Consider the following 18826-nt stretch of genomic DNA (forward strand, 5'->3'; position numbering starts at 1 on the left):
TGCCTGTGTCTCTGCCTCTCTCTGTGTCTCTCATGAATAAATAAATAAAATATTTAAACACACATACACACACACACACACACACACACACACACACACACACACGAGGATCCCTGGGTAGCTCAGCGGTTCAGCGCCTGCCTTTGGCCCAGGGCGTGATCCTGGGGGTTCAGGATCGAGTCCCACATCTGGCTCCCTGCATGGAGCCTGCTTCTTCCTCTGCCTGTGTCTCTGCCTGCCTCTCTCTCTCTCTCTCTCTCTCTCTCTTTCATGAATGAATAAATTTTAAAAATCTTAAAAAACACACACACACACACAAAAATTACTAAGTATAAAAGAAAAAAATGGATAAATCAGACAATCAAAAATTAAAACTTCAGCTCTTCAAAAGACACCATTAAGAAAATGAACAGGCAAGCTATAGGAGTTAAATATGTATAAAACTGTATCTAACAAAGGACCAGGATATAGAACGTATATAAAGAATATTTACTTATCAATAATGTAACCAATTACTTAAGTTTAAAAATCTGCAAAAGACAAACTGAAATTATACCAAAAAGCTGTAATAACTAATAAGCACAAGAAAAGACTCTCATCATTATTCATCGGGGAAATGAAAATTAAAACCATGAGACTCCCCTTTGCACATCCTAGAATGACTAAAGTTAAAGACTAACGACACCCAAACTGGCAAAGATATGAAACTGGAACTCTCATACATCGCTGGAGGGAATGCAAAACCGTACAACCAGTATAAATATACATTTATGACTCAAAGAAGAAATTCCAATTTTTAGTATTTACCCAAGGAAATAACATACTATATAAACACTTGTCTACAAATATTTGTAACAGTTTTATTCCTAATAGCCACAAATTGAAAACAGTATGATTTCCATTAACAAGGTGAATATTGTATATAGAACTGTTTGTATATAAAACTGGTAGACAATATCTTAAATACTATTAATTCTTTGACATTGTATCTTGTACTCACAAGGTGATTTACACTTCTCACCAGGAACCCAAAGCAATCAAATCCCAAAATCGACAGTTACATTTTACAGACTGCCAGTTAGTAAAGAAGTCTAAAAAAAATTGATGGGTTCTTATTTTTTACTCTTCCCTGGATAAATAATGTGACCCTTTTCAAGGGTATGCTCAATACTCTTTTAAAAACAGCTTAGAGTTTGCTACTCTTTTGCTGAATACACTACAAAATATTTTACAATGTTGTACCATTTCTCCAAGATCAGTTTGTTTTCTGACTTCAGGTACCTATAATGTACCTAAAGAAAATCTGTTTTCTACGTCCTTCCCTCTTTCCTGGATATAACTGCACACTAAGAAAATGGCAGTCATACCTGAGGTAGCTCATCCAACTTTAGCATGTGGTCACTCATCCTCATTCCTTCCAACTGGCAGGCAGCCTTATCAAAGGACAGTTTTGACCCATGTTCTCAATGGGGTCTTGGTAGTTACTGTAATTGTATCTGAGCATTTATAAATTATAATACATACTTTTTCATTATAAATTAGCTTTATTTCTTTTGCATAAAACATTTCAGAAGATTTATTTTCTATGAATTCCAATTAGGGTAACAGAGAACACCAAAAATGGTTTATTGAAATATCAGGTTTGATAATGCTGAAAACTATTATTCTATACCCTGAATTTTGGTCTTAATTTCCTAAGGAATCCTCCTATGATCAATTTTGTTTTGGAATATAACATGGCTTGAGCTAACAAAACACTAGAATTTAATATTATACTCTAGAATTCTAAAGCTATGCCAAGTTGGGCTCTCTGGAGGGCTAGGCCTAGAAATCTAATTTTTTTTTTTTAAGATTATATTTCTTTATTTGAGAGAGAGAATGAGCAGGGAGGAGAAGCAGAGGGAGAGGGAAAAGTAGGCTCCCTGCTCAGAAGGGAGCCTGCCTTTGGGGCTCCGGATCCTGGGATCCCAGGATTGTGAGATAACGACCTGAGCGGAAGGTAGACAACACTTAACCAAATGAGCCATTCAGATACCCCCCAAAATCTGATAAGTATACCAGTGCCTCTAGTAGAGCTAAAATTTGAAAACCACTATCTAAAAGGGACAAGTATAACTGCAACATGATTGTGACCTCAACAAAACTTGTTTTGTTTGGCCTAAAGAATGGGCCTGTGTGCGTGTGTGTGTGTGTGTGCGTGTGTTTGTGTGTGTGTTTTAATTTATTTGCCATTATCTAATCCTAGAGAAAGCTCACACAAAAATCCGGGCTTCAGACTTCTGGTTAAAAGAAATACAATATATATCTATATCTATATCTATATCCTTCAATACTGGCCCTCTCTGAGGGCACCTGGGTGGCTCAGCGATTGAGCATCTGCCTTTGGCTCAAGTCACGATCCACGTCCTGGGATAGAGTCCCACATCCGGCTCCCTGCAGGGAGCCTGCTTCTCCCTCTGCCTGTGTCTCTGCCTCTCTGTTTCTCTCATGAATAAATAAATAAAATCTTAAAAAAAAAAAAATACTGGCCCTCTCTTCTCTTACATGACAATCTGCAAGAGCTGAGTTTGCTGCCCGCCTCCCTTTCACTCCTCACTTTCCTTATTATTTTACCCCCAAGCTCATAGTTCTCCAACTCAGATAACTAGCTTAGCTCCTGTAGGTATTATATAGTTTGATCCATGATGACTGTACCCACAAGTTCATTAGGAGAATGAAGAACAGAGATGGTGAAATGAACCCTATTTATTTATGAAATGTGCTGGCTAAAGTTTTATCTCAGCTAGTATTAGAGTAAGTTCACAAGGAGAGGGACGAAGAACATTCAAGTTAATAAGATTCAGGATAGGTAGTATTTTTAATTTATAGAAAATGACCCTCTTTTTTAACAGTGTATTTAAAGAATCATTTGTTAGAGACCATTACCTTCCAATTTATATGCTTTCTTGAACTCTTGCTGGTAATACAAACACCAAGATAAAATATATTTAGACTAGAATCGCATTGAACATTTTGAGAAATCTGGAACTTAAAACCTGTCTCAGAGTTTAGTTTCAGAGCATTTATTCCCCCTGTTCTCATTCATTCCGGTCTGAATATCATGGCCAGGCACACGATAAACCTTAATTCTAGAATTACGCAAAATTCAGATCCTGATTGGCTACTAGCCTATTTAACCAATTAAAATGCAAATAAAAGAGACCTTAGACTGTGTCTAAACATTAAGAACTAGGATTTGTTTCACCTGTACTGAATTTCCAACAGGTGGGCCACATGAGAGAAAACAAGAGTGAAAGATCAGAGACTTCAGCCTATTTGCAAGCTAGCTTACCATGGTAGAAGGCAGACTCATGGGTGAGAGACCAGGGACGTTTATTAGCTACTCACAATAATAACGTAGGCCAAAGCTAACATAAACCGAAGCATCGACATTTTTGCTCTCCTTCCCGGAACCCCAGTTCCCACCAGGCAAGGTCAAAGGGCCAGCTGACACCTGCACAGGCAATGGATTGTGTTACACCAGAGGAAACCTAAGCTTAGAGCACCCCAATCTTGTATCGTGGGTACTAAGCATGCCTGTCTTTAACTCCAGTGGACATCACACTGGACCACACGCACGCCTGCTCTTTGCTCTGGTGGAAGACACAATCTCTATCTTCCAAGGCTGATCCTTATACAAACATCTTTCAAAAACAGAAACAAAGGGCAGTCACAGTACCTCCCTGGCACGACCTGCAGAAACTGAGAGACCGCTGGAAAACTGGCTCCCTAGGCCAGATACTGTTCCAAACACAGAATCAAATGCAGAGTCTAACACTACTGTCTGTCTATAGCACCGATTTCATATACCCCTTAACATAGGCTCAATTACTTAATTAGCATTTTATCTCAAACTTAATCAACCAGACCCTCTGAAAGTATACATCAAAACGAATCATCAAAAAAAAAAAGAATCATTCCCTTTCTAATTACTTTCTATTTTTAAAAAGGAGGTAGGTGCTCCCGAATCCGCAAAGTCGCAATTTACAATCCTCATTCTCCTAGGATGCTTACTGCGCTTACTCTGACTCACTTTTTAAAGGTCTCAAACCTGTTAACGCTCGCAATGGGAACGACCTGTCGAAAGTCTCATTACCCAGTAACAAATGCACCACCAAAGAGAACAGCAACGTCCTCATTACCCAGCTGTCGTCTACAAAATACAAGAAAACCCTGCGGGCCGCCCGCCCCCCCCCCCCCAAAAAAAATCACTCCCTTCTATTTCTCTTTACCCTTTACCGTTGCGAAAGAAAACCTTCCAATGCAAACACACACACACACACAACCACATACCGTCTCTCTGGGTCCCTCCGTCCCGGCAGAAGGGAGAGAAATCGGGGAGACGCGTCAAAGAAGCCGAAACATACGTGCAGGACAGAAAACAGCATCCGGATCTGCCACGCGTCTCCCCGAAGAAAAGTCCCCGTCGCTTCGTCTTCACCCACCGCCCACCACCCCCGGCTCAAATGACGTGGGTCCGAACCGGGTGATGAGGGCCGCACCGACCGGGACAAAGCTCCGGGGGAGGCAGAGGGCAGAGCAGTGAGCCGGACGCAGCGGGCCAAGCAGCCGAGCGACGCGGCGCAGCCCGCTCCAGCCCAGGTTTCCAGAGTGCGGGGCGCGCTCCTCCAGCCCCGGAGGAGAACGCGGAGCCGCCGCCGCCAAGCCCTCGGCGCCCGGGGAAGTGGCTCGCGGGGCGCGCGGCCGCCGCCGCCGACGCGGACCCTCCTCCTCGCCCCTCCCCCGCCGCGCACCCCCGGCGGCGGCGACGTGACAGCGGGTCGCGCCGCACCCGGGCGCCCGCCTCCTGCCCCGGAGGGGGGCCGCTCCTCAGGCTCCTCGGGCGCCCCGGGCGCCCCGGGCTCCCCTCCCCCCCGCGCGCCCACCTCGGCCGCCTCTCACCTTGGGTGGCGAACGGCGAGGAGCCGCTGACCGGCGAGCCGGGGGCGGGGACGGGCGGCGGGGTCTCGGCCGAGCCCAGCATGGGCGCGGGCAGCATGAGGTAGCGCTGGGGCGCGGGCAGGCAGCGCTGGCAGAAGGAGTGCAGGCAGGGCAGCAGCTTGGGCGCCCGGCTCTGGATGTTCTGGTGGCACACGGCGCAAGTGTCCAACAGGTTGAGCCGGGCCGCCTCGCCTCCCCGCTCCGAGTCGGGGCCCTGCCGACTCTCGGCCTCGTTCTCCCCGCTCGGCGCCGCCAGGGGCCCCCCGGCGGCCGCCGCCGACGCCGCCGAAGCCGCCGCCGCCGTCGCCGCCTTCTCCACAGCCACCTCCATTGTCCTGCCCCCGCCGCCGCCGCCGCCGCCGAAGGGGGAGCACGGTCCCCGCCTGCCGCCGCCCCCGACGACCTCCTCCTCCGCCTCCTCCTCCGCCTCCTCCTCCTCCTCACAGGCCGTTAGGATGACCCGCGGGAGACGGAGGGCCGGAGGGCGGGCCGGGCCGAGGAAGCCTCCTCAGGCCCCGGGGATCCGCCTCCCGGGTGGCGCGGCCGGAAGAAGGGGATCTGTCAGCGGGAACCGTTCCTCGCACCGGGAAGGCTGCGCCCCGTCCGCTTCGCCAACCGCCTCGGCGCTCGTCGAAGGCGCCCAGCCCGCCCTCGCCTCCCCGCCTTTCTGTCCGGGCCCCCCCGCCCTACCCCGCCAGCGCCGGCCCACCTCAGCCTCAGGCCCCGCCCTCCCGCTCCCGGCAACTGAGGCCCCGGCGAGGAGCGCGCCGCCCAATCGCCGCCGCGCCTGGCCAGGGGGCGGGGCCTGCCCAAGCCCGCGAGGCTCCGCCGGCCGCGGCGGGAGGCTGGGAGGTGGGAAGGCGCTTGCCCAGCCCCGCCCCCGCCCCAGCCGCGGCCTCTGATTGGGCCTTGCTGTGCGTGGCGCTCCTCTAGGAAGATCAAGGGATCGTTTGTTAATGACGGACGGACTAATTGGGTCCGCCTGCGTTAGCCCCGCCCACGGGGGGCGGAGCTCCGCCGCCGGGCGCGCAGCGCGGCTAATTAAGTAACTTGCTTGCAGAAGTCTCGGTTTCCTGCTGAGGATCCGGGTCCCCGCAGGTGGGGTGAATACGGCGGGAGGGTCAAAGGATGACCAAGTGGATGGAGACTGTGAAGAGCGAGCAAGCGAGGAATTTTATAGGTGGAGAAACGTGTGGATGGGACGTCGTGGGGGCAGCGTGGGCTTGCCGCCTGAGTTCGCGCCTCGCTCCCGTGAGTGATGGGACCTGATGCGGAAGGACGGATGTTCTCTTGCGCCTTGGAAGTGTTTAAAGAATTCCACCACCACCCCCAGTGAAAAAAAAAGGTGAAATCGATTTCTAAGTCGGCGATTTGCTTTTTAAATGAGGAGAGATAGTTCTGTCTCCGAGACACTAATAGGTTAAGATTGTCAGAAAGTGTTCTTTATTGCATAAATAGGACAACAGTTGGAAAAACAAGTGAATTGTCAGGCCTTACGGATGTCCAAGTAATTCCTTCAATGACTTTTTTCATCCCCCACCCCGCCCCCACCTTCATCCCACCCCCTACCCCCCCTCGCAAGGTGCACATGCTTCCAGGTAGAAGGTACACACGTGTTTTTTGGTCAGGTTTGATCTGGTTGGTAGTGAAATGAAACAGAGGCCCAGCAAAGGTAGGTGGAGGCAAGCTTTTAATGGGATGCGCTCTCAGGCAAGGCAGCGCAGCCGGGGAAGTCGCGCCCAAAGGGAGTACCTGCGAGCTTTTTTTTTTTTTTTTTTAAGATTTTATTTATTTATTCATGAGAGAGAGAGGCGCAGAGACACAGGCAGAAGCAGGCTCCACGCACGGAGCGCGACATGGGACTCCATCCCCGGTCTTCAGGATCATGCCCGGGGTCTCCAGGATCACTGACCCACCCCCTGGGTCTCCAGGATCATACCCTGGGGTCTCCAGGATCATGCCTGGGGTCTCCAGGATCACGCCCTGCGGAAGGCAGCGCTAAACTACTGAGCCACCGGGGCTGGCACAGGCGAGCTTTTAAAGGGGAGGGGTAAGAGGCTGTGTCCCAATGGGGTGATAGGTATTAGGGCCTGTTACTGGTGGAATGGTATGGGGCGATAACTGCTTATGCCCTATATGGGGGTTTGGATAAGGTGTGGCTCCTGTTTCCTGCATAGGTCCTGTTTTCCAGTAAGGATGTGTCCTCAGATGGTCTGCTGGTGGCAGGAAAATCCCGAGGCGAGGGTGACAAGACTGAGGGTCCACCACCACTTTGTTGGTGCCTCCCAATGGCCCTTGATCCCGCCAGCCCAACAGTTTTCACTCAAACAAATGGCCAGACTTTGGGGTGCCTGGCTGGCTCAGTCGGTGGAGCATGTGACTCTTGATCTCTGGATTGTGAGTTCAATCCCCATGTTGAGTGTAGAGACTACTTAAAAATGAAAACAAAACCCAAACTTTTAAGGAGCTTGAAGTATAGAAACGGGGTGGGGGAAACAAGACTTTTGTACACACATGTAAAAAAAAATTCTATGAAAGTGGCATTTTTAAGTAACAAATGAAGTAGTGCTGGACCTTTGAGGAAAGTGGAATTGGGGGTGGGGGGTCAGAAAAAGCCTTGTTAAAATGGAAATGATCCTGGAAGAAAAAATGGCAACGAGGAAGGGCAAACTCTAGGCAACCTGGCCCTTCCTTACTTTTTCCAAGTTATTCCTTTCCTACCAGCTTTTCCCAAACAGATCCTAAATCCAATCAGTACAGGCCTCTGAGAGTGAAGCTCTCCTTAATGGCATTTAAGGGCTAGCTATTTATTTGGTATAGTGGTGGTTTCTTAAACCTTAGTTTGCATAAGAATCACCCAGCAAGCTTACTTTAAAAGCTGGTTCTTAGGCTCATCCCCATATTCAATTTTAGAAGCTTCTGGTGATTGTGATCTGGGTGGTCCAAAACCACCCTTAGAGAAACAGAGGCCTGTCTCAAATTTCTTAACCCGCCTACCATCCATCTATGATTTCATCCCTCTCTCATCCTATACCTCTTAAGCTGAAGCTCCCTCTACTCCTTCATGCACCACCATTTTAATGCCTCTCTGCTTTGCATATGCTGTTCCCTTTGTTTTGGAATGCTTTTCCCCCAAAATTCAGACTTATCGATTGTCACCCTAAACCACCTCAGAGGAAGTTCTTTACTCTTTCCCCAGTACTCATTCTGTATCCCATATTTTTATAGCTGCACCTTGCAAATCTTCATATCCTAGGAAAGCAAATTCTGCATTATAAATTAATGTTTTAATATGCTAATAATTTATTACAGAGATGGTATACAGGATTCAAGCAGATGAAAGACAAGTGCCTTTTATTCCCTTTGATGATGATGGTGGAGAGGGAAAAAATAAGGGGTGAATTATGGAAGCTTGTTTTTGGAGATTCCATGCAATTTGATAACAACCCACTAGTTTCTCAAATCATCATAGATAATCAGTTTCAGAGAAAATTATCTTCCATATTCTTAGGCTTCCTTGTCTCATGTAGTGAAAACAATCATGTGTTTTACTTTGTTCAAATGTATATGGCTACTGGTCTCTTTAATTCCAGAAAAGGAATTTATGGGTTTTTTGGTGTTTTTATAATGTGATTTTTCTTATCTAGATATTGTCCTCCCAAGTGTGTTGCAAAATCATTTCAGAGATCTACACTATTTTAGATGATTCTTCCTTAATTACAGCTCTCATCTATATCCCCCTCTTGTTCTATAATGTCTCTGACTCCTGGGAAGCCTGGGTGGCTCAGCGGTTGAACGTCTGCCTCTGGCCCAGTGTGTGATCCTGGAGTCCCGGGATCGAATCCCCCATCAGGCTCCCTGCATGGAGCCTGCTTCTCCCTCTGCCTATGTCTCTGCCTCTCTCTCTCTCTCTCTCTCTCTCTCTCTGTCTCTCATGAATAAATAAGTAAAATCGTAAAAAAAAAAAAAAAAAAAAAAAGTCTCTGACTCCCTACTTGATCCAAGTGTGTGCTTGATCCAAATCGTGCTGTGCACGATTTCAGCCCTATCTGATCTTCCTGCCTGCTCATGCTGCTTACCCATATCCACTCTAAGCTCCAGCCTAATTGAATGGCTTGTCATTATCTAAACTGCGCTAAGGGCACCTCAACGATCCCTCTGACAGAGGAGGTAATATTTGTCTCTGTTGAAAGAGAAGGGACTCTGCAAGGAGAACTAGAGGATTTGAGGCTAGTGAGGATTTCTCATGCCCACCCCTTACATGGTACTGATGGATGGAAATTCCAGATCTTCCAGGAAAGTTTAACAAAATAATTTTTGAGTGGAACTCTTTGAGATTATGATGCATGTCTAGGCAAGGAAGGTGTGAGATAACCCCTTTACCCAATCTTCTATAGCTATGGAGGAATAAGGAAAAGATTTCTTTTTCTTTTTTCTTTTTTTGGAAAAGATTTCTAAACCTTCAGTAGTAGCTGAGAGGTTTGGATAACTTGTGACCCGATTGTTAACATAAGGAGGATGCCTTGTGCAGGGACCAAAGACTGTCTCGTTATCTCAGTGGCTTCCACAAAGGTGCCAGCAGGCAAGAACCAAGCAAGGCACATTCTGTGTATGCCTTCATGAACTAATGTCCTAGGACCCAGTATCCCTCCCACATATTCCATGGCTCTATTAAACCCTTGGATCTTCAAATTGGCCCTGGATGGAAAAGAGGATGAATATTGTATTGATGGATTTAAAATCCAAAATGATGACCAAAACCAAAATGGAAATAAAACAAACCTAAAGTAAGTAAGAATATGAATAGATTGTTTTCTGCCATCGGGAAGATAAAAAGTTATTTTAAAAAAAATTATAGTCTACATACTACTTGGGGTTATAATAAAGGGTTAACTCAGTGATTGTGGGTTGCTCAAATCCTGCACATTCCAAAGAAAGAACTGGTCCTTGATGGGCTCTTGGGAGATGCTCTTTGAACCTTTATCCTACCTGATAAGAGGGTTGCTGTATGCCAGAGGCTTTGGCCTTACTCTTATCAGTTTGATCATAGTTCATACTAACAATATGACTTATGGCTCACGCTGCTTTTTTATACCCGAGGCTCTGGGCCACGGTATGAGTTTGACCCCTGGGAAGACAGGAGTCTGAGTAGCTACGGTCAGTTACCTGGGTACCCCATGCCGGTGTGACTGACCTCCAGTTAAAATCCTGGATACCAAGGCTTAGGTCAATTTCCCCTGCTGGCCACACTTTACACATGGTGTTACACATTGTTGCTAGAGAATTAAGCCTGTTGGTGAGACTCCACTGGCAGAGGACACTGGAAGCTCACTCCTGGTTTCTCCTGGGGTTTGCCTATGTGACTTTTTCCTTTACTAATTTCAATCTATATCCTTTTGCCCTAATGATTTGTAACTGGGATATAGATACTTTTTCTGATTCTTACCTATCCTTCTAGCTAATTGTTGAAACTGAGGGTGGTCTTGGGGACAGCCAACACAAAGGGCATGCCATTCCTCCAACTGGATTGTAATTCCTTAAGGTTAAGAACCATCTCCTCTCTTTTGTGTTTCTTTAATATCTCACAAATCACATGGAAGCAAAAAAATCTAGAGCTTGGTTCCTCCTGTTTTATTTGTTCCACCCTTTGTTTCAGTCCAACCCTTGGCCTCAATTTTTTCTTTGCTCAATGGTTTTGTTGGCTTGTTTGTTTTTTGCTTCTTGTGAAGCAAGAAGCTTCTGCTGAAGAGGAGGGCCAGGGAGAGATAATTGCAGTGATTTCCCTTTCCCATTACTTCCCCTCTATAGTCATTTTTTTTCTTCTAGGTAAACATTGTTTTTCCAACATGAAGTATGGAGGAAAAGGAGTCTCGAAAGGGCTGGGGTCTGACAGGAGAAGGGGTGTATCTATTCCCTGGTATGAAGGACAAGAGTAATGAGGTGAGATGTAAACTGAGTATTGACTCACTATGCTTTATGAAAAGAAATGTTTACAGACAGCTGGAGCAAGTCAGCTTACATGCTGGGAGCAATACCTGTGCAGACCATTCTGGAAATATCTAAGGGCAGAGAGAAGCCCCACATTTTAATATTTGTCCTGCTCTGTGGAAGCAGTTTTATTCAAGTTTATTATGAGATTAGGAACTGCAGAGGGGAAAAAGAAGAAAGAAGCAATGGAAATCTCATAGATCAAGAGCAATCAGATGACCAAGATAAAAAAAAAAAAAAAGACTGTGAGAACAAGGAAGATAATAACAGAACAAATGAAAGAAAACAAATGGAATAAAGAGAAAAAGGAATAACACTTGCAGATAACAAGAGAACAAAAAGTGGAGTTGCTAGCAGCTGGAAGAATGAGGAGATTCATGACACTCTGCAGAGAAGGGGCAAATAGGTGAGAAATGAGTGCGTGGACCAAAGTGGGGGTTTGAAAGGACTCTGAAAATTATGATGTGATTTATTCTGAGAAATAACTTATAAAAAATTTATCCTAGCACAACTCAACATCAAACAGAGCCAGAGCAGAAGCCATTTCTACTTTCCAAGAAATATTTCACTTGATAGAATTCATTGTATACATTTGGACTTTTGAAAAGTATCATTCTTTTGAGGTTTTTTCCCTAAAATTTATATAAAACAAATCTTCATTTGTTACATAGCTTTTGTTTGCTTTTATGATGGTGATACACATCAAGGATTACTTTTAGCTATGCCTGCTTGTCTGTTCTATAACGTGTTCTTAATTTAGCCGAAAGATGGCTGACATAACCTCCCCAAGCCCCACATGTAGAATTTATTGCTACTGGGGAGCATATTTTCAGAATCCATGTAAACATATTCTACACATACACAATGACACATACATAATTTGACATAACTAGAGTCATAAGAAACATGATTTTAGGATTTTTTTTAAATCAATGCTATGGACTGAATTGTGTCCTTTAAATTCACATGTTGAAACCCTAATCCCATATGTGACTGTTTTTGGAGATAGGGTCCTTAAGAGTCAATTAAGATTAAATGAGGTCAGGGATGCCTGGGTGGCTCAGTGGTTGAGCATCTGCCTTTGGCTCAGGGTGTGATCCTGAAGTCCCCAGATCGCGTGCTACATCAGGCTCCCCACAAGGAGCCTGCTTCTCCCTCTGCCTATTTTTCTGCCTCTCTCTCTCTCCGTCTCTCATGAATAAATAAATAAAACATTTTTTTAAAAAAGATTAAATAAGGTCGTATGAGTAGAGACCTAGTCTGATAAAACTGGTGTCCTTATAAAAGTAGGAAGAGACCAGAGTGCATTCTTTCCCCCTCCTCTTCCCCAAGCACATGCAACATGGAAAAACCATGTGAAGACCTAGCAAGATGACCATCTGCAAGACAGGAAGAGAGTTCTTATCAGAAACTGAATTGGCTAGAACCTTGATCTTAGACTTCCTAGCCTCTTGAACTGTGAGAAATAAGCTTCTGTTATTTAAATCCTCCTGTTGGTAGTATTTTATTACAGTGGGTCAAGAAGCCTAAAAAACCCCAACAATACAGGTAGATACCTGTAGATTTATCAAATCACTTCAAATGATTACTTATGATTCCATTATACAAAATTTATAATTACAAAACTATATTGACTGACATATAAACCTGTATTAATTAGCTTATGGGCTAAGCTGGTATGACAATTCCAGCCCCTCAAACAATATCAAGTTTATTTTTCTTTTATGTAATATGCCCTAGTGTGCGTCTACAGCTCTGCTTCTCAATCATTCAAGGCAACATTTCCTTCTAGCTTATTATTCTGTCATCCCTTAAATTGTTGTCTTTGTCAACATGGCCCAACCGGGCCCACAAACACTATGTTTTCACTGAGAAGAGAGAGGAACTGACGATTTCCATCAAGTAACACAAAAGTTAGGCATTTGCTTCCACTCACATTATGTTGTCACGGAGCCACACCTAGCTTCAAGGTAAGCTGGGAAATGTCTTCTTCAGTGTTGTAGTCATACATCCTAAAACTTGGCAGAAGTAGACATCCTATTAGTAAAGGGATAAGGGAAAATTGAATCGGGTAGAAGGGGGCAGAAATTTGTAATCTGACATATGACTAGTTTTCAGCATTTCACTTATCTCTGTGAACTTACACTGAATTCCTAGAAGTGAAATTCCTAGAACAAAGGTTGCACAATTAATATTTTTATATTTATTGCCATACAACCTTCAGAGATAATTTATATTACAATCCCACCAATGTTGTATGTGAATACCAATTTCCCCACCTCTTTGCCATTATTCTAATTAATCTTTGCTAACCTGAATGTCTAAAAAAAGGTAACTCAATATTGATTTTATTTTCATTTCTTTAATTAATCCTGAGACAGAACATATCTTCAGATATATGGGGGGCATTTGTATCTTTTTCATTTGTGATTACCTAATCATGGCTTTTGCCTATTTTTTCCTTTGAGTGCTCATCTTTTTTCTTATTGATTTGAAAGGGATTGTTGTTTTTCTTATACCATATCTTTCTAAGAGGTTTTTCCTATGTGTCATTGGTCTTTTAATCTTGCACATTTCTTATTCCGTTAGGCAAAATTGTTAACTTTTTAATGTAGTCAAATTAATCATTTTTTGGTTTTCTGGCTTTTGATATTGTGGCATATTCAGAAATGCCTTCCATACAGAGATTATATAAGTATGATCTTCTAAGCTATATATTTTAATGGATAACACATCTGTATGGTGTAAAAATAAAAATAGAAAACTACACAGTGAAAAATCTTGCTGCTATGCATGGCCTCTTCGATCTCATTAACCTCATGACCCTCCTCCTCCTCTAGAAAATCCACTATAAACTCATGAAAGCAGAAAAGGAAAAAATATATTAGTATTACTTTGACCTCATGGACCCCCTGAGATAGCATTAGAAAACTTGAGGAGTTCCCAGACCACATTTGGAAAACCACTGAGCCAGCCCCTTACTAGCAGGAAGAAGACTTCATGAAAGCTCGCTGAACAGATTCATTTATTAAATAATTATGTACTTATTTAGTGATTTATAATTTTTACAACCCTTTCCATGTGACTGTTCCATAGTATTATTTCTTTTTGAATTAAGCAATTATGGAGGTTTGGAATGAAGACTAATATACTCCCACATATACTCCCACCTGGCTCTAACACTCCTCCTCGTGGTCACCACGGTAGCAGTTTATTGCATGTATATACTTTTTCTGTTCATGTGTATTCACATATACATGTATATTGGGGGTTTCGTGTGTCTTCATATATACATGAATATTGGGGGTTTCATGCATATTCATATATACATGAATATTGGGGACTGGGTTTCTCACTCCCCTCCCTTACACAAACACATTTGAATAAGATTGTGCTGTCTAGATTGTTTCTATAACTTGCTTTTTTTTTACTTTACAGTCTGAATATCATTTCAAATTTTTACACATAAATGTACTTCATTCTTGATAACAACCACGTAATAGAGTAACAGCTCTGTGATGTGAACATTTGTTTTTTAGGGGGAGGAAGGAAAGGAAAACCAAATTTTTTCTTGTTTCCATATGGATGACCAGTGATACCAACAACTTTCATTAAATGGTTCATCTAAAAAAAAAAAAAAAAATGGTTCATCTATTTCTTCCTAATTTGAAATGCTACCTGTAGCTGTTACCAGATTTCCATATATGCATGGATCTGTTTCAGATACTGTTTAATTAATTGATTTGTCTCTTTCTGACATTCTTTTGATTTCTATATCTCTATGTCTTGCTCTCTAAGAGTAAGTCTACTTTCCCTTTTATTTCTCTTTTCAAATTGTTTAGAATATTCTTATATATTTACTAGTCTATATAATTTTTTTCATAAGGAAACAAAATATCTTTATTACCTTCCATAATGTATTTAGAGATTTGCTTCTCAGAAGCAATTTGAATAGGAATACAAGTACTTCTTTTTTTTTTGCATGATCATATATATTCTAGTCAGAATCTATAATGTAAACTTAAAACAAAGAAATACCGCATCACTATCCATGTGTATTTTGTGATCAGTTTGTCAAGTTCTTTAAAAAAATCTAATGGTGACTTTTAAAAATGAAATTAAGTATTTTCTAACAGGAAATACATGGGTCTGATGCAAAATTCAAAGTGTATGTGTGCACGCTGGAAAATAGTCAAAGCAGACAGCACGTAGATGCTAATGGCTAGTAGAAAATGAATTAATGATCCTTATGTTCTTAGTTTAACGATTAATTCTGTCTTTGGTCTGTACCTCTATTTTTCTCTTATTTTTATTATAGTTAATGGTATATATACCATTATGTATCTCTCTCCCCAACTGAAATGTGAACTTCCTGGGGACAGTATTGTGTTCACTTCTCTTTGCAGCTTGGTGTCAAGAATACAGCCCAAAATCTTGGGATACCATTAAGGAGAGAGAAAAAGCTGATTTTGATAAAGAAGAAGGTGACCTATATTGAGACTGGGATCTAGCAGGAGTAGACACTGAAAACTGAAAATAATCATCACTTAAAATATATAAACAAGCATCTGCCTCCTAAAAGGAGAGACTTGATATATTTGGAGGCAAACCATCCCTGAGTTCCAGGTAAACCTAACTTTGCTTTAGTTGTGCAAATGCAAAATAAAGACCTTTTGGAATGGAGCTGTGGTCTAGGAGCTAAAGTACTCTTCGTAGTTCTATGACATTTGTCTTCATGCTAGAAAGAACTGTGTATCTGAATATTATGTTTCCTTTAGATCCTCATTCAGAGAAATGTTTGCTTCCTAGATTCCAACCATCCTGTGTAATTACATCTGCATATTCTTGGGCCATATCTGTAGTTACACCATTTATACTTAGTTGCCTACGGGAAATTAAAAGACCCTGAAGATTGCTGAAATAATATGTAAGCCTGGTCATCTCTTCATGGAACTGTGCTGATCTTGGTGCTGTCTGACACTGATTGGCCTGTTGATAGCACATGGTTTTACTCATGATGGACTATCCTGGACTCTGATGACACTAGTGATATTGGGTGGCTGTATTCTTGTATACCACAATACATAGCATACTGAAAACACATGAAATATTTCTTGAGTAGATTAGATATGGCACACCTGGGTGGCTCAGCAGTTGAGCATCTGTCTTCCGCCAAGGGTGTGATCCTGGAGTCCCGGGATTGAGTCCCACATCAGGCTCCCTGCATGGAGCCTGCTTCTCCCTCTGCCTATGTCTCTCTGCCTCTCTCTCTCTCTCTCTCTGTGTCTCTCATGAATAAATAAATAAGATATTAAAAGAAAATTCTACTACCTTCAGAAGAATCCCAATCCTAATTCCTCCAAACATACTTTATTTAATCTTTTTTTAAAAAAAGATTTTATTTATTTATTCATGAGAGACACAGAGAGAAAGAGGCAGAGACACAGGGAGAGAAGCAGGCTCCATGCAGGGAGCCTGATGTGGGACTCCTCCCTGGAACTCCCGGATCATGTTCTGGGTGTAAAGGCAGGCGCTAAACTGCTGAGCCACCCAGGCATCCCAGTAGTAGAATTTCTAGTCTGCTGGGAAGAATTCTATCCACAGAGAAGAAACAGGAATATAGGATATTGAGGAAGGAAAGCTGAATTCTGAATTCTACTCTGAACTGCAAATAATTAATATCTACACTCCAGGACCGTTGGACTGGAGCTGGTTTGTTGTGTTATGTTGGTTCTTGGCTGGCAAAAACTGATTGCCAAGTTTTCAAGAATCTTGCAAGCTGGTTGTTAGACTATTAGTAGCTTAAAATTGGCCCTGGTGGGAGTATTTTTACTATGGAAATCTATCAGATAGAAGCAAACATCGCAATGGGCTTTTTCTAGCAGGTAGAAGCAAACACTGAAATGGGCCTCTCTCCCCCTAGAGAGCTAGTTGTTAATCATCTACAGGCACATTACTGACTCTAGGTAAAAGAGATGGACTCAAACACATTCCTCATTTGCCTGGGACAGTCTCATTATACTGCAGTTTTCCTGATGTAGGTATTAATAGCTCTGCTTTCACTGCTGAAATATCTACTTTGCACAATATATATTTGGTTATTCTAGCTCAAGGGCACTCTTATGGAGCAGTAAACTGTCCTCTGGTTTGTGGTCAGGCTCAGGGACTCCTTAGTATAAGACCCCAGTTGAGATTTGGACCTACAGAGTTTGAGAAACACCACATTCAACTATCCTCTTGTTTAACATCTTTAATTCATTCTCCTAAATACAGTGCTAATTAAAAATCCATTTTCAAAAAAATAATTTTCACTAATTTTAATGGGAAGAATTATGATGCCTTAAATCCCAGCCCAAGATCTTATATAATTTTTGCAGAAAAATATAACAACTAAATAATACAAATGTGTATAAGTAACAAGTGATAATTTGAAAATAAACAAACATGATTTGCATGTAAAACCTAATGTAATGAAGGTGTTTTTTTTTTTTATAAATTTTTATTTCTTTATGATAGTCACACAGAGAGAGAGAGAGGCAGAGACACAGGCAGAGGGAGAAGCAGGCTCCATGCACCGGGAGCCCGACGTGGGATTCGATCCCGGGTCTCCAGGATCACGCCCTGGGCCAAAGGCAGGCGCCAAACCACTGCGCCACCCAGGGATTCCGATGAAGGTTAATTGTATTTGCCAAAAGATGAATTAAAGACCTGGTGGTGGGTGGAGAAAGAGGAAGGAGGGGAATCTAATGGACTTTCAGCCAGACATTCTGGGTCAGAGTGAGACACACTTGGTAATTTTCTCTTTCTTGAGGCTACAACCAGAAGCAGCTTCTTTGGTGGGCATGATCAATTTCCCAAAATATATGACTGATTCAGAATTTTTCTTTATCTTCTCATAATTTGCAAAACCTTTATATACAATATGATGAACTCTCCTTTTAAAACGTTCAAAGTAGGGATCCCTGGGTGGCGCAGCTGTTTGGCGCCTGCCTTTGGCCCAGGGCGCGATCCTGGAGATCCGGGATCGGATCCCACGTCGGGCTCCCGTTGCTTGGAGCCTGCTTCTCCCTCTGCCTGTGTCTCTGCCTCTTTCTCTGTGACTATCATGAATAAATAAAAAAAACATTCAAAGTATCTTATTTTTTCTCCCTTTTCATTCTGTTTATCACACCCGCCTTTGTTGAATAGCTAGGTTTCTCATTCTTCTCTTCTTTCTGTACCATTTCCTTTCCACCAATATTTGAGCTTTTGTAGGCTCATACTATTTTGTACTTGCAATGCTCTTAAAAATAAAGTCATAATACAAAAAAAACCCCCTTAGGACAAAATGAAGGCTAAACAGAAAATCACTTCAAACACACTGAAGAATTCCTCTCAATGCGTGTGAAAAACAGACACAGTACAAGTTAAACATAGCACACAGGATCTGTTCCACATGATATTCTACCTAGAAATTGTGTCAAGTGAATTGGTGAGTGGGTCTTTGTCTAAAATGAAAATATCAAAATGCTGCTTATAGAATATTTGTTTAATGTTTTTGAGTGAAAATATGCTATACTGGAAAAATGACTTATCAGAAAAGTGACATTATGGCTATCGTGGTGGAAAGTTGTATACTGAATTGACACTACGGGTCAAGAATGATAAATACAAAAAATTTAGCCTGATGTGTTAAATTCCATCCTGAAATCATTAAGCATTTAGAAAAGTCTTATCAAATGTTCCAGCCAAGTCTTAGCTGCCATCATTGGGAATGGAAGGAAGTGTGCATGCCCACACTTGAAATGGAGCAAGAGGAGAGAAGAGGGGGCGGCTATGTAGAATACAAGGGAACAAAAAAAAAAAAAAGGGAATACAA

The 18826-nt window shown here is 42.7% G+C and overlaps 1 protein-coding gene and 1 long non-coding RNA gene across 3 annotated transcripts in view; one reads left to right on the forward strand and one right to left on the reverse strand.

Annotated features, from left to right (window-relative positions):
- The window catches only part of TRIM24 (tripartite motif containing 24), a 99523-nt gene extending 94212 nt beyond the window's left edge, over positions 1 to 5311 (reverse strand). For both annotated transcript variants that reach the window (XM_038559427.1, XM_038559426.1), the window contains exon 1: positions 4942 to 5311. In XM_038559427.1, the coding sequence (XP_038415355.1) occupies positions 4942 to 5311 (370 nt within the window). The remainder of the gene's footprint in view (positions 1 to 4941) is intronic.
- Positions 5312 to 5980: 669 nt separating this feature from the next.
- Positions 5981 to 17482, forward strand: LOC111090239. Its single transcript, XR_005371255.1, has 3 exons — positions 5981 to 6325; positions 10807 to 11374; positions 15375 to 17482. It is a non-coding gene; the product is annotated as an uncharacterized LOC111090239 (long non-coding RNA).
- Positions 17483 to 18826: the final 1344 nt, after the last annotated feature.

This window comes from Canis lupus, chromosome 16 (assembly GCF_011100685.1).
Source record: "Canis lupus familiaris isolate Mischka breed German Shepherd chromosome 16, alternate assembly UU_Cfam_GSD_1.0, whole genome shotgun sequence".
Classification (NCBI taxonomy): Eukaryota; Metazoa; Chordata; class Mammalia; order Carnivora; family Canidae; genus Canis; species Canis lupus.